General features: G+C 48.4%; 1 protein-coding gene across 1 annotated transcript; it reads right to left on the bottom strand.

The window, feature by feature from the left end:
* Positions 1-378: 378 nt before the first annotated feature.
* NOC4L (nucleolar complex associated 4 homolog) lies at positions 379-14,536 on the bottom strand. Its single transcript, XM_067539798.1, has 15 exons — positions 14,426-14,536; positions 13,894-14,014; positions 12,724-12,830; positions 12,143-12,244; positions 11,774-11,923; positions 10,759-10,858; positions 9,925-9,959; positions 9,792-9,842; positions 9,090-9,201; positions 8,193-8,253; positions 7,621-7,731; positions 5,777-5,940; positions 4,349-4,431; positions 3,151-3,264; positions 379-2,441 (listed from the first exon to the last, which is right to left on the bottom strand). Exons 1-15 carry the CDS (start codon positions 14,534-14,536, stop codon positions 2,325-2,327), a joined length of 1,539 nt encoding a protein of 512 aa, XP_067395899.1. The 3' UTR covers positions 379-2,324.
* Positions 14,537-15,695: the final 1,159 nt, after the last annotated feature.

Here is a 15,695-nt window from a genome sequence, read left to right as displayed (position 1 = left end):
CCTGCCAGAAATATCCTGACTAGGCGATTTCATCTCACGGAATAGCGGGTGTTCCTCTGCGAGTAGGAAAGGGTATCATCATCCTTACAGCCCTGCCCATGGTCACACTAAGGCCTTGTCTAGTTTGTGCAGCGCCTAGCACTGTGCAGTCTTGGTTCTTCAATAGTGCTCTTCGGTGCTGTAGTAATACAAATAAGTCAGATTGGTCCTAATTGTGAAGATGAGTCAAGGCAAAGTCAAGGGATGAAGGCAGCGAAGGTCCTGGAACAAGGGATCAGGCTCCAGGGAAGGCCTCATTCTAAGTGGTCAACAACACTGAGGCAGGGTAGCAAAGGTCACACATTTCAGCCAAACATATCTAAGCCAGGACACGTCAGGTTAAAAATTGGACACAAGTTTATTCAAGAACATCTGAGATACTTGCATGGCCCCCCGGACAGATGTGTCTGAGAACCTGTCAGCCTTCATGTCTTGATCCTCACAACACCCCTGTGAGGTAGGGCAGGTCTATCATCCCCGTTTTACAGATAAGGAAGAGAGGCACAGTGGAGGGCTTGAACCCAGGACTCCCAAGTCATAGGTTAACACAACCATTGCATCATCCATCCACCGATACCAGAAGATGGGGAGCAGAGGCCAAGGAGAGCGACTGAGACCACAGTCCTGCCTTCGCAAGTGAGAGACCTATAACGAAAGTATGGGCTTTCACAGGAACCTAAGGAAGAACCAAATTCAACTAGTGTTGAGCATCTAACTCCCTAAAGATCCTTTGACTATCCCAGCCAAATACTTTGGAGGCTTATCTGAAGTGAAAACAGCAGAGGTGCTGGAGGGCAAACAACCCCAGGATATGGGTTCAGCACTGCATTCTGGGAACTAGGATCACATCTCCCACGGCCACTGTTTATTGAATTACTTGTAAGTGGCCCTTGGCAATTTGCTACTTGTTTCACACTAACAGCTTGGAGACAATGTAAAGCTGGACACGGTTAGAAGACACTATCATGGGATGTATTCTGCCCCAATTTATGCAGGGCCTTGGGATTTCTACCTCTGCCCTCCCACCCCTTAACAAGATTAGGTCTCTACCACCTTTACCTGCTTCTTGCAGGAGTTGGAGGAACATTTTATTTTCAAATTGTTGCAAGGCAGAGCTAAAAATTAACTGGACACGCACAACGTGTTGAAGCCCACTGGCTCCCATTTCAAAGAGACTGTTCCCACGCTTACAGTTAAGCACGTGTTGTTTAGCTGGTCCTAGGGCTGCATTTCAACATCGTGCAAGATGCAAGCCCAAAGTCAACGGCAAAGGAAATTTCTGCTTCGCTTCTGGGACCTTACCAAACCATTCAACTAGCTGCATCCAAACAGTGGACAGATACTATTTAAATCCTGACTGCCATTCAGGCTTCCGCTGGTCTCGTTCCTCTTCCTCCTCCTCCAAGTTGTAAGTGGAACTATGTCTAACCAACTCTCCGCACTCTGGAGATAATATCCAGGATCAGCACTGCCTCCCCTGCAATTCAGCTGGGCATTTAGCCTCACTAATCCTTCAGATTATATTCATTTTCAAAGCAGGAGATATTTAGCTTGTGGTAATGCTCTGCCAAGGCAACTGTGTACCAAGTGACGGAGATGTATGCAAGAATTTGGTCCTACTGGAGTTAGTTGGTGTCTTCTGTGAACAGCTACTTTTGGAAATCGAGTCTGTTCTTTCAGCCTCTGCATATAGGAGCCAAAAACCAGCACATGTAAAAGTTTACAACACCTGAGGTTTGTCCAAGAGATGTAGCCAATGATGGCTGCAGTGTCGGTCACCTGACACTAATTTACAAGCCACATATTGAGATCACCTGCAGCAGGATCACCTCTTCCACAAGAGTGGAGCTACCTCTGGAGGGAAACATGGGCAGGACCCAGGCCTAATGGGCTGAGAAGGCCTCCACTCCCCTCACCCGCACACACCCAGCTGCCAATAGGATGAGTGTACTGTCAGTCCTCTGTCCAATCAATGACCGTGACCAACACCAGACGTTGCATGGGAAGGTGCAAGGACAATTATGGAATAACTGCCGACAGGAAACGTTTCTTTCTAAGCCCAGGCAGGAGGTGAAGATAAAATGCAAAAGGGAGTCAACGAGAAAGAAGGAATCCGTTATGAGGACGAGGAGGACGAGTCCATCTGTGGAGGCTGACGAAGGTCACAGGAGCATCTCAAATAGTCCAACCATCAACTTGGATTTTACAGCCAAACCTCAATGGAACTACTCATGAAAGAGCCGCGCGTGTCGTCCACAGTCAGTCAGTCGTACAGAAATGCAGCATCATTCTAACGCAAAATGCTCTGCAAAGAGACTGTTGTTCTTGCCAAACAATCCTCTCACTTGCTCAAACTCCAGGGGCACGCTGGTGGCTTTTTTCTTTAGCTCTCTGTCAAAAAGCTATTTAAACAAAGTCAAACATTTTGGGTTTCATTAGAAACCTGTAGCGAAAGGTGTGTCATTTTTTGGCAATACCAATTCCACTCACGCAAGGCAGGACATTTTCCCCCGCACCCAGAGCAGGAAAAGGGAGAGCCAGGGATTCTCTAGGCCTTTTTGGTTATGTGACAATGGGGGGAAAAAAGAAACCGTTTTTAAAGGAGGCAGCACAGAAGCAGACGGAGGTTCAAGGGAGCTGCACACGTTATCCCACAGCACAGAGAGCAAGGGGAAGGCAGCACCAAGCAACATATGGGAAGCAAAATTCACCCCCAGTGCAAAGGCCCTAGCACTGAAGACCTAACAAGGGTGACGCTCAGAGCTCTGGACACGTCCTCTGCCTCGCAGCGGCTGTAGCGGTGGAGGGGGCAAATATCACGGCAGCTGCGATTTCTCCGGGACAAACTGAAGCTGGCAAATTAGTATTAAACTAGCAACAAATTGGCTGGTGTAATCAGGGCCTGCTGCTGTCCGAGGCTTCCAGCTCATACAACCCTCCCAGCCGGCAGGTAGAGCACAGCGTAGCTCCTCGCAGAGCGTGGCTACCACTCAACCCGGACAGCAAGAGGTGCAGCTGAGCGGCCCATGGCTAGCCTCTTCGGGACCTGACCCTAACCTGGGCACCCATCCCTTCTTAGTGTTCAAACACGCACCCAGCGAACAACCCTACCTCATAGGCTGACAGCTCCAGGAGCTCCGATATGTCATCCTCTAGTTCAGACAGCGACTGGTTCACAACAGCTGCTGCTTGGGCCACATCAGGGTGATAGTGGCTCTGAAGGGTCTGAAGCACCAAGAAAAATGGTACGTTCTGTCATCAGGATAGGATAGTCCATCGGGCTTCCCCACCCCCACTGCTGGCATCTGAACCCCTGCTGATCAGCTAACACTGCCAGAGTCTGACTAAGGCCCAGATCTCAAAGGTATTTAGGCACCTTATGTCCACTGATTTCAATGAGAGTTAGGCACTTAAATTCCCTGGAGGATCAGGGCCTTATTGCCTTAGCCACAGTGGTGGGTCAGCTGCTCTTCTCACTTTAGCACTGATGCAGAGCTTGTAGAAACCCAGACTCCTGCAACCTGTCATGCAGTCAGCAGCCCCTTAATCTAGGCCACGATTCAGGGAGACCCTGCGTAGCGACTGTAGGCAGCACACGCAGGGATTGACTGGAGAGAACTACAGAGCACTGCCTGTGTCCAGCCGTCAGGGCTGGTTCTTCCCTGCCCAGAGGCACATTACAGCACCAAGAGCTGCAGACGGTTCTGCAACACAACTTGTTGCAGGCTTCGTCCCTTATGCAAAAGCCCCAGAGAATTGAAAAAGGAAATGATAACCTCACTGCAGAGCGGTGCCCCATGCAGAATTCGATATTCTACCCCCGCCAGAGAATCCTACGGGACGAGTCAAAGAAAGGGAGAGATTTCTATAGATTTTTCAGTTCCATAGAGCCCAACTGGATTCGTCCCAATTAAACTCCACAAGGGCTTAGCAGGATCATTTTTACCCCTGGCCCTAATGTCTTCCTTATTCGGTAGAAGGTATTTGCTGCTCTCAGTACCATCCTTTGCAACTAACTGCATGTTTCCGGCTGTGTGGCCAGACAGACTTGCACTCAGGGGTCGTTTCCTCCACAGATCTACAGCCCACCTCTTCTTCATGTGAAATCATTTGCCTCTTGCTCCGCGGTTCCTATCGTAATGGAAGTAGGGCACGGGCCAGGAAGCCATCTCATTTCCAACCACATTCCTTTAAGTGACATCTCTTACTGTAAAGTCATGCAGTGGATAGGGGTGAGTGGGAAGCAAGCTAAGAAGGGGGGCAGGAGGGGACTCCGTGTCCTGCACAATCAAGTTCTTGGTAGACTTACCTGTAGCTCCCAGAGGGAGCTCTCCAAAGCCCTGCTTTCAGATGGCTCTTCCTCATCCATAATGTATGGATCTTCTGACAGATCTGAGAGAGAGAGATTAATAGGAACATCTATAATGCACAACTAATAGCCTCCCTGTATGGGCATACACATACCAGAAGGGACACAGGGCAGAAATAAAGAGAGCAACAGGCACATCTAGACTGGGATGAGAAAACCTATTCGACACGCCTGCGGTTGAAGAATAAGCCTGCACTGATCTGACCTGGCAGACCTCAGAGCTCCTTGTACTCCACACAGAGGCTAAATCTGCTGAATGAAACGAATGTTAACAAGCACAGGAGGTGGCTGTGAGAACCGGAGGCAAGATGTCAAAACGGCTTGAAATGAAGACAGGAGTCTCGTCACTCATGTTGTTCAACACCATTATCAACCAATTCACGGAAAAGGCAATAAAGACACCGGAGGTTGTTAAGGCAAGCTGGTGGGAGAAACACTGGGAACTAAGGAAAGGCCTACATAGTTATACATATTGAAAATGTTTTCATTCTTTATTTTGAGCACAATAAAGTCTGCCCCAGGGCATCCAAGAAATAGATTAAAACTGCTTTAAAAAGCTGCAGGCCACAGTACCTACAGACTCCAACATTTTCAAGTGACTAGTTATTTTGGGTGGCCAACTTGAAACCTGATTTCCAGAAAGTGCCAAGCACTCACCTTCTGAAAATCCGGCCCTTTAAAGTGTCTCAACGTGGGCACCAAAAAGCACCAGTTGCTGGCCCACATATCCATCCACACAGACATCCTCTTAAAGCATTTAATTAGATGGAAGCCTAGAGAATGCGAGGTTTAGCAGCTAGATCTCAGCAAAAGGGATCAACTTACCATGGCCTGCTCCAGAAGTCTTTGGTTTCTATATTTATTGGTTCTTTTTAAATATACATTCCAGCACTACAGTGTGTGTGTGACAGGGCCTTTGGGGACGTGGGTGTATCAGACTGGGCCTGTTACCACCCTTGAGCCCACTCAAACTGGGAGCTGTTGTCGTAGGTCAACACACCTGCCTCTGGTCAAGGGCCCTACAGGCAGTCTCAAATAGGGATTCTTGCTTCTAAGGCAGAGGAGCAGATAGGGAGTCCTAGCATCAGGAAAGGACATGGCAGGGGCTCCTCCTGGTGGAATGACTGAGAGGAAGACACCTGCAAGGAGCAATGGCTAGTTGGCGAGGTCTGGGTAGCTTTAGTAGATGGGCCAGGATGACTGAAATCCTGGAGACAAACAAGGGACTGTGAGACTATTCTGAATCATTGTTAATAAAGCCCAGGGAAGGGACCCAGAGGTGGGATTTCACCTTCCCCAGCTGGCAGACAGGCCCATTTGTGAACGCTTCCTAGAGTGCTGCAAGCCCCTTCTCCATTTCCCTTTTACCTTCAGGCCCACCAGGTCTGTGCACAAGAACCTTGCAAGCTGGGTGCCTCCGGAAAAGGTTGCAGATGAAAGGAATGACCATCAGCAAAGCATGGGGAGGAGCGGTGAGGGCCAGCCTAGAGAGGCGCTTTATGAACGCTGCCACCAGGTATGCTGGCAAGTGCCTATTGGAAACAAAGAGACAAAGAAGATATCCAAGTGTAAAAGCTCGAAACAGGGCTGTAGAAGGTGACCCTGCAGCACGTGGCTCCTAAAAATCTGATCCAGATACAACACAGGCAGTCGCTGAGAGCATATCTTTCATGCGACATGATCTTCTTGGATAATGTAAAGACGCTCCAAGCAAAAGCTCTTAACCTTTCCTTTTAGCTTCTTTTAATTGCACTGTTAATGCACAGCACAGACACAGGCTAGGATTTTCACTGCCAGTGAGAGTCAATGAGTTGTGCCACCCACAGCCGTTTCTGCTCTTTCAGTTAAACGATGTAACAAGAGACAGCTTTCTGAGGGGAAAGGCCAGAAACTGAGGCTCACGAAGCTCCCTTGCTTCCAATATTTTAATAGTCCATGCTCTTCTATCCTCCCTTTGTGTGGAACAGACTTTTTGGTGTTTTCTATCCACGTGCCTCGAATCACAAGTTTCACTGATCTCTGATAAACTCTCACGTGTGCGTCCCTCCCCCCATCTTTTGATCTGCATCTGTGGCATCTCTTTATGGCTATTTCTAGCAGAGACTGACTCATAGCTTTCTATGTGGTAATTTGCACAGGCAACCTTAAAACTGGCATTTGCCAGTTTGTGGGCCCTTGACCTTAATATTCTTTGGATGAAGTTTTGTGTGTGTGTAACTGGTATGTAGGCCAGGGTGATACGTTTATGAAATATCTTTTAGGACTAAAGCGAGTGATCCAATTGTCAGTGGAGGCCAAACCTGCCTGCGATGCCCGAGAAGTGTATGTGACAGTTTCCCTTATTTGTAACCAATTCCATTTTACAGCACCAATAAGCCAAGCGAGGCACTTCCTCTGGGACCGCAGAGCTAGGGTTAAGGATGATGAGTTACAGCTACTCAGCCTCCTGGCTTAATACACCCCTTCCAAGGCTTGACAGGTACCCGGAAATGCACTACTTCTCATGGCTTATTATTCACCAGCAAACAGGCAACAATCTAACACAAAGAAATTCACACGGATGTGCTAGAGGTGAATCACAAACTTGTTACTCTTGGTTTATGTTCTCACCGCAGCTCAGTGATAGAAGTAGAGCCTCAAATTAGCAGGTTGTTTATCTCTTTTCTTCCTTACACTCACTGAATAGACTATGTGAAGATAGGCTGTTGAACCACTTCCCTTCGCTGTTAGACTGTAAAGCTGTTGAGAAGTTAGGTAGGAAAGGCCAGTATCTAAGGGCTGTAAAACCTTACAAGTGTTCCATATGCTACTCCTGAATTATATACTTGCTACTAAAGCCATGAAGAGAATAGTATCTGCGCACTGTTTTCAGTTATTGGTTTAAAACAGCAGCAAAACTGAACTGCAGAGCAGCGTAAGCTCATGAAGGACTGCAGAGAACATTTAGATACATCACTGCACTTTTACCTTCTTAATCTAGTCAGGCATATGACGAATATTCAAAAATTCTTCATGTGCAAAATGGTGGGACAAGACTAAATTATGTTCTCAAGCCCACTTTCCTACATGAGGCTTACAAGAATCTGAACCTGCAGACACAGCAAGATACGTTTACTCAGCATGCACAGGAGACTGTTAAAGGGCAACCTCTGGTCAGACAGAAACACAGGGGGGAAATAACTGGTCATATATATTGTAAAATTGGTACTTACGATGAAGACAAAAATAAATCAGCTAAATGGAAAAACCGGGCTCGGTACTTCACGTGATATATGGAGGGATCTAAGAGACTGTACAGCTTTTTGTAAAAGTCGGGGTATTCCCTGTTAGAAAAAAACAAACATGCAAATTATTGATTTGTGAGTGATTTAGAGCAGCCTAGTTATGTAGCATTCATTATAACCTAAACTCAGACCCTGTCCCTTCTCTAGGGAACCCCTCATTTGGCTTCTTTCAAATGAGTGCCAGATGGAAGCTCCTCTCTCCAGCCCGCTACCTGTAAAAAGTGGACCCAGATTTTCAAGTGCTCTGCATTCACATATTCAGATGGTTGAGTTTCCATTTAGGCATCTAAAGTAAGGTCCAGGTTATCAAAAGAGCCCAACACCCAATGGGCTAAACCCTAGTGCAGAATCTTGCAATACTTTGCTTTTTATTGAGGAAATTTTAGAGCACAAGGAACTGGGGAATCAGTTTCAGTCCCTCATATATAAAGAATTAACTGCAAAACTACTCAAACAAAAACACTTTCCCCTTTAAACGAGATTATGTTCTTTTTCCTTACAGGTTATGCTGATGAATCAGAACAAATAATCCATTTAAGGCGAGAAGACTGATTGCGCCACCTATAAAAGAGCAAAGTGGGATAGTAAGATCTGGCAAAGTTGACAAGTTATCACGGGTCTCTACAGCAAACATTAAGGGAAACAGACCCTGAAAGGACCCAAAATTCAAAGCATTTGAAATTACAGCAGTTAACCTACGTGAAAACCCACAATGCAATGACTGGCTGTAAAACTCAAGGGATGTGAATTCAGCTACAGGCTTCCAGAGTCTCACAAATCACTTAAACAACTTTTTTGCTACTGAATGGTTTTGGCTGTAGTTAAAAGAACACGTCCACAAAGAGAGAGGAGCTGAACGAGGCAGTCACGCTGTCCTAACTCCCCACCCCTTCTTCCCGCGAGGGCAATATCTGGACATTTCCTTAGAATTAACAGGTCCCCAGGAAAGTCATGCATCTTATGTTTGGACGCAGCCAGAGTGAAAGCTTAGCATTAGCTGAACCCTATGGCTCAAGAGATCTTTCTACTACATGCCTCGATCTAAAGCTCTGAGCAGAATCTTCTTACATCCAAGGAACCAGAATAAAAAGTTATTTCTTGTCAGAGCCCCAACAGGTACTGGTAACCAATTTGGTTTATTTCTCTTTGCCTCACCTTCTAGGGCCCTGAAGTTTCACCTATTTTCTCTGCTTTCCTCAAGATTGTTTCCCTTCCAGCCAAAAGCAAACGCCTTCCTACTGCATCAGCCAGATGGGTCACTCTTTAAATCACCCCCCGAAAAGGCTGAGGGGATACTGCCTTCCCAGCCCAGCTGTACCATACTGTAAAGAAAGATGCAGTAGCACCATGGTCCTTTGTCAACCCCCAAGGTTCAAGAAGCGTCTTTCTTTACCTACCTATGTCATAGGCGACGGTCAGGAAGTCTATCATGAGGGTGGGTTCATTCAGGTGAGGCAGGATAGAGTCGTGCAAAATTACAAGCACCTTTTTATAAAGGCCAGTGGGTAACTGTGAAGGAGGAAACATCACACTCAAACAACTGTTCCAGAGAGGAATTCAGAGAAAAGAAACAACACTTAATTAAAGGCTGGAAGGGTTGTCACAGGAAGAAAACTGAGAAGGGCTGGACAGACAGCACATGGTTTAGAGACAAAGGTCCCGATCCTATGCCTGCGGAGGGTGCCAGGGAAATCAATACGGCTCCACGCAGGGCTCGGCTCTAATGGAGTGACTCGCCCGGTCACAGCCCAGAGCAGAACAGACGATCTGGCTTCCATTCTTTTAAGGGTGTCGGTGTCACACAGGGAGATGAACGCCTTAGGGTGACATGGGGCTGATACAAAGGAAAGGAAAAATATCAGGACGGGTTTATGAGAGGGTGGGTGGTGCAATGCGACAGAGGTGGCCTCAACTCAGCATCTAAACCCACAACACAAGCAAAAGTCAATGTGTCTGCTCTTATCCAGTCGTTACAGGCCCCTGCTTACATTGCCAAGCGTGTTAAGTTGTGTGGACAATTTGCAGAGAGTTCCAGCACTGGAATAGCAGCAAGGGTTAGATTAGGCTAGATTAGAGCAATAAAGGCCACTCTCGCTCACCTTGTGTTTAAGAAACCCAAGCCACATCTTTTCAAAGGCCCGTTTATGCTCCTGGGGAAAAAAAGGAAACACTGAGCTAAACATATTGCTGAAGAGAAAGTTCAACTCTGTCACGCATCAGATGAATAGTTACCTTTAGCTTCGATACCTTCCTTTCCTCCTGGTTAGCTGTTTAAGGGGAAAAAAGAAGACAAACAGTTAACCTGAAATAACCAAAACACTACACTTTCCATTGGCTCTTTTAAAACAGCCATACCCTAATTATTACAGTGAGCCAAGTACAACTGAATTAAGTTTCATTTCAGGCTGAATCTTCATGGAGCTGTGGACATGTGAAAAGCTTTTCACTTCAGATAGCACTAATCAAATTGCTCTCATGCAGATTTAAAGAGAGAAGAATTAAACAATGTATGATTTTTAATGTAATTGCAGTTTGATTTAAAATATAGAAGGAACAAACTTCTTTAAACTTCTGAGCTAATGAGAATCTAGGTTTGCCAAGGCCATCTTGTTTAAGGAGCGATGGATGAAAAGGAGGAAAAAATGCCAGTTAAAATGACCAAAACCAACTATGTACAGTTTGCCCAATTTGAAGCAGGTCTGGATGTTTCAAGGCTTTATAAAAGATCTGTCACTCCAGTTCCCACACCACCATGATTTGACTTTCCACAAGGACAGGTCTTTCTATTAGCAGGTGGAGATGATGCCTCCATAAAAGGTGATTCAGGGCAGCAGAAGAGGGGAGTTCCTCAAAAGCGGTCTTAAAAAAGTACTGTAGAACAGATTTTTTTTAAAATGCAGGGTCATGAGTGTGTAGAATACTTGGTTGTACATGGCAGAACTTGGATTTTGTTACATTTGGAGTCATTCTAATCATATGAATGTGTTCTAACAAGCAAACACTTTTAAGCACGCTACTCATATGCCATCATATGAACCTAATAGCAACACTACAAAGACTACTGACCTTGCTTTATCATGAAATTGACCACTTCATTCTCTTTATTCGGCATGCTAATGGATGAAATGAGGGAAAATACATTCTGCTGGTAAACGGGAAGCGGAACCTGGGGAAGGGGAGTGAAGAACAGGCACAAAGTAAGAGTTGCACAAAGGATCATTGACTTGAACATAAGTCCATTTTACATGCAATGACAACATTTAATTAGAAAAAAAAAACATTAAAACAAAGCTCTGGATGTTAGACTCAGAGATGGATCAACACTAGAATTATCCTTACAAACTCTTCTCGTCTTAAATTTTGCTGGTTTGTCTAATATAGAAGCTGAGTCTAAGGATATGTCATACTGACAGCGGCAAAGTCACCACCGTCAGATCAACCTATCTGGATCGATTGAGCGGTCAGTGAAGACCCACTCAATCGATCCAGAAGTCGATGCTGGTAAACCACCCCCTCAAGTGGCGCAGTGCAGTGAAGACGCCGCGCAGAAGGGAAGCACAGCAGTTGATGGGAGTTACGCAAGCTACTCTGCATAGCTTGTGTAACTCCCGTCAACTGCCATCAAATCGCCAGGTAAGTGTAGACCAGGGCTGAACTAACCCTGGTTTTACAAAACAAAAACTTGGCGGCTGATGATAGAAAAAACAAACCAACCGTATTTACCCACCACAGAAATGAAGCTAAAACCAAAATCTTCTATCTGAACCTCCAGATTGCTGAGGTTTGGATCAATCAGAACTCAGTGCCCAATCAAGGTGGTTTTGCAAAACCAGAAAAGGATCCTCCTTGGCCTATACCTAATTAAAACTGAGGACGGCTTTCCGCAAATGTGGTATATAAAGAAAATAGGAAAGAGCTCAATGTATGCAAATGAGCGCACTTCTCTCTCTAGGTCTCAGATACCAACCAAGTTGGCATTCCAGATATGGCTGGAGAACCCCAAACACCCACTTTGTCTGCAAGTTGCAGCTTCCAAACGGAGTGATATCCTGACCCACTTCGACTATAATGTTTTAAGCACCTCTTTTGTCTTCTGCATGACTTGTCCGATATTTTCAGCAACGGCCTTCATCACAAAGTACCGAATGTCATCATATTCCATGTATTCTTGAAAACGCGATATCAGGAGTGAGGAGTCCTCTTCACAAGGGATTAAGTTCTCCACAATTAACTGGCAAAGAGTTTTGGAAAAAATAAAAAAGCAGCAAGTCAATATCTATTACACACCAACTGAGAGATTTTTGTTACCTCTGTCATCTCAGAAAACGTAAGAGAGTCAGTGTCCAGTCTTCTATGGAGACTGAGCACGAAAATATGTTCCCAAAGTCCAAGTTTTGTGCATCGTAGAGAGTAACTGACAGCAACAACAACTTCTAAGTTCTGCACTCACTTTTAAAAGCTCACGAGGGAAACTCCCCTTCCATTCTGCTTTGACCAAAGGGTATTTCCCTTCCAATTCAACAAACTTCATAAGGGTAGATAGGGATAATTCCTTTAAAGGAGACAAAAGAAAGATTTATTTTTTTAAAAAAACCAACACAATAAATCTTAGAGAGGCACACTCTAATTAGAATGACTATGACGACAGGACAACAATAGAAGTCCTAGCAATATATGGCAGCATTGGAGGTGTTGTTTGAGGGAAGAAGGCAAGAATACTTTAGGGAATGGGAAGGATGATCTTGGACAAACAAACAACTAGGATATTAGGCAGCACAGAAGTTGCTGAAGGACATCATATCGGTTCTGTGCCTCAGCCAAAAGACAGCATTTCCAGCAGCAGCATGCCTTCTACCACCAGGCTGGGACACTTATTCAAGACTGATCGGGAGAAACAACTATTAAAGCAAACATCTTCCCGTGTGTTCAACTCAAAAGTATCTCATCTAAGAATTGTCCCTGCCTAGTTTGCAAATCCTGGAAGGGACACCTGACACAAGGCAGCCCATCATTACTAAACTAACAACTTACCTTCACCTGGAAAGACTCATGGCCCATCAGCTCCACCAAGCAATTGACACAACTGTTATAACGATGCCTCATCCATATTTTGTACTTGTCTTCTGCACTGTAGTTATCTGAAGGGCAAGAGACAAAGAGAGAGGCTTCTAAACGCCCACAGGCATGATTGAAATGAAGCAAATTGGAGAAGTTACTGTAGTTTCTAACAGTCCTACTCAGGGAGGGGAGCAGTCTAAGGATTAGAGCTGGTAACAGCAATACAAGGCACGTTCCATCCTTTGTTCAGCAACTACCTCAATATGTGAGCTTTGGCAAGTTACAACACCTCTAGTCTACAATTGAGCCATTTGTAAAAGAAGAATCTCTGCCATCTTCCATCTGAGGATCTCAAAGTGCACTAATGATAATTAAGCCTCAATCTACGCTGTGGAATAAGGAAGCATTATCCACGTTTTAGTTAGCACCTATCTGCACCGCAGCTTGAAGTGACTTGCTCAAGGTTGCACAAGAAAGTCTGGGGCAGACCTGGGAACAGAACCCAGATCTCCTGGCTCCAGGTCAGGTGCTTTTCCTACAAGCCCATCCTTTTCAGAGAGTGACTAAGACTTAGGACTTGGTATCTGATACTGATTTCTCTATACTGAGCGATTGAGAAACAGGTCTGGTTAAATCAGTGCAGCCCCCTAGCATGAATGCAGTTATGTTCCTGCTGATATGGGTATGGCAGGACCATGTCCACACTAGGGGGTTGCACTGGTTTAAACTACCTTCATTTCTAAGGCTCGGTCTACACTTGAAAGTTACATTGGCATAGCTACGTTAGCCAGGGCTGTGGAAAAACCACACTCCTGCCCAGCACAGAAGTGCCAACACCACCTTCCTTGGTACGGATAGTGCTGCGGAGGCGGAGGTGGTGTTTCCGGTGCCCTGGGCGCACTACAGGACCATGCGGACACAGGCTCTGCAGTGTAGACATACATCCCCGACTTAAACTGGCACAAGACCCGTGTGTCGCCCGGGCTTTGAACGATTTAACCTGCTCAGGTGAGGTGCAAAGAAGGGACGCTGCCATGGGACAGTGCTGGGACCCTGGTCACACACACACACACACACGCACACACGCGCCCTATGTGCCTGGCCTGCGTTTTCGGAGACCGGCCCAGGCAGCCCCTCGCTTACCTGGCAGAGGCAGCTCCTGGTCGGGCAGCTGGCCCACGAACAGCTCCCGCCTCTCCAGCAGCGCTCCGAACAGCCGGCTGCAGGTGCGGAGCGCGCAGAGGATGATCCCCTCCTCCTCCGCCTGGGGAGAGCGGCCGGTCAGAGCGCGGCGGGGACAGAGAGCGGCTCGGCGCGGAGACAGTCCCGCTGCGGCCCCGCGGGCCGGCCAGCCGCACAAGGGCCAGACTCGGCCACGGGAGGCCCCCGCCTCCCGCTGGCATGGTGCCCTCCAAGCCTCTGCCTGGGACCCCCGCCCCGACATCGCCCCCACGGCAGCCCCGACCCCACGGCCACGGACTGCGGGTCCCACCGCCGATCATTCGCTTCCCATCGCAAGGAACCCCCGGGTCCCCTCGCTGCCCCCCGGCCCCGCCCCGCCCCGCCCCGCCCCGCCGCTACCGGCCCCCGGTGCCTCGTCCCGGTCCATTCCCACCGATCTCCTACAGCCCCCAGCGCCCGCCCCGCGGACCCCTAGCCCGGCCCGGCCGCTCGCCTGCAGCAGCTCCAGGATCTCGAAGACGCGGTTGGCGGCGGCCCGGCTGCCCAGCACCGACTCCAGGCTGGAGGCCAGCGCGGCGGCCGCGCTCTGCTCGGGCAGCGCCATGACAGGCCCGGCCCACGTGCACGGCGCTGCGCGGCTGGGAGGGACTCGGGCGCCGCCAGCCCAGACCGCCCCCCCGGCGGCAGGGCGGGGAGAAGAAGGGACGCGCCCCCCAGCGGAGACCCGGGGCCGGCCCCCGCCCCGCCCGAGCTGTGCATTGTGTGACTGACTGTCCGACCGTCCCCGCCGGCCAGCAGCGCCCCCTCCCCTGCCCCATAGCAGCAAGGCTCACCCACTGACTCATGCACACCCCGGCCCCTTCATGCCATAGGGCAGCAGCCGCCTCCCCCCGCCCCCACTGCACCCCCGAGCCCTATGACAGTAGCAGGCGCAGGCACAGTCCTCCCCCACTCCCCCCAGCCGCACCCCGCACCCCCCGGGCCAGCTGGCAGCAGCTCCCCTCACTCTGGCCCTGCTGCCCACTCCTACCACTCTCAGGATAATGGTTTTCCTTAAAGCGCCGGCTCCTGGAGTCAAGGGGATGTGCCAGGATTCAGGATTCCAGCCTGCCTTCTTAAAGAAAAAGCTTCTTGCCCCGTGGCCGTGCAGAAAGCTTCAACATGCGTCACCCCCGCCCCTGCACCTAAAGGCTCAGAAAGCCGGTGATGAGAACAACTCTTCTGTTGTTTTTACATCATCTCATGCTTTGAAAGCCAGTCTCCTGGGTTTTGAACAGCTGGGGTTGGCGGTGTTGCAGCTGCTCTGGGTGCCAGGCCAAGCCTGGTGCCGGACTGGGGCTGTCCACACACAGCAGGCCTGGGGTGCAATTTAAGTAAGGGTGTGGATCTACCCCAGACCTTCCTCCTCTCCACCCAGTCCTTCCCAGGCTAGATGCTATGGCTAGCTTCCTGTGTGTGCACACAGGGCCCAGTCCAAACATGGCCACTTCCACACGGGGGCCTCTGCATCCTACAATCTGAAAACCAAATAAACCTGTCCCCATTGCTCCCCAGAGCTCTAGTCCTGCTCTTGCCTGCACTGCTCCACCTGTGCTAAGGCCACTCCAGCATCAGGCACCCAGCTCCCCCTGTTCCTCGGGCACATCCTTTTGACCACACACCAGCTGCCCCACGAGCGGATAACCACCACTGGACTCGCTTACTCTGTGGGTGTAGTGCTTAGACCACAAGCTTTGTCATGAAACTCCAACATATCCCCTCCA

Source organism: Emydura macquarii, unplaced genomic scaffold (assembly GCF_026122565.2).
Source record: "Emydura macquarii macquarii isolate MOO-44397 ecotype Brisbane River unplaced genomic scaffold, CSIRO-AGI_Emac_v2 contig_554, whole genome shotgun sequence".
Lineage (NCBI taxonomy): Eukaryota > Metazoa > Chordata > Testudines > Chelidae > Emydura > Emydura macquarii.
This window is presented reverse-complemented; position numbering and strand designations above follow the sequence as displayed.

Coding starts and splice junctions, on each gene's coding strand:
- NOC4L (XM_067539798.1), bottom strand. CDS start 14,536: ATGGCGCTGCCCGAGCAGAGCGCGGCCGCCGCGCTGGCCTCCAGCCTG. Junction 8,254..9,089: donor GACCGTCGCCTATGACATAG/GTAGGTAAAGAA, acceptor GCTCTTTTATAG/GTGGCGCAATCAGTCTTCTC. Junction 3,265..4,348: donor GCTCCCTCTGGGAGCTACAG/GTAAGTCTACCA, acceptor TTGGTGCTTCAG/ACCCTTCAGAGCCACTATCA.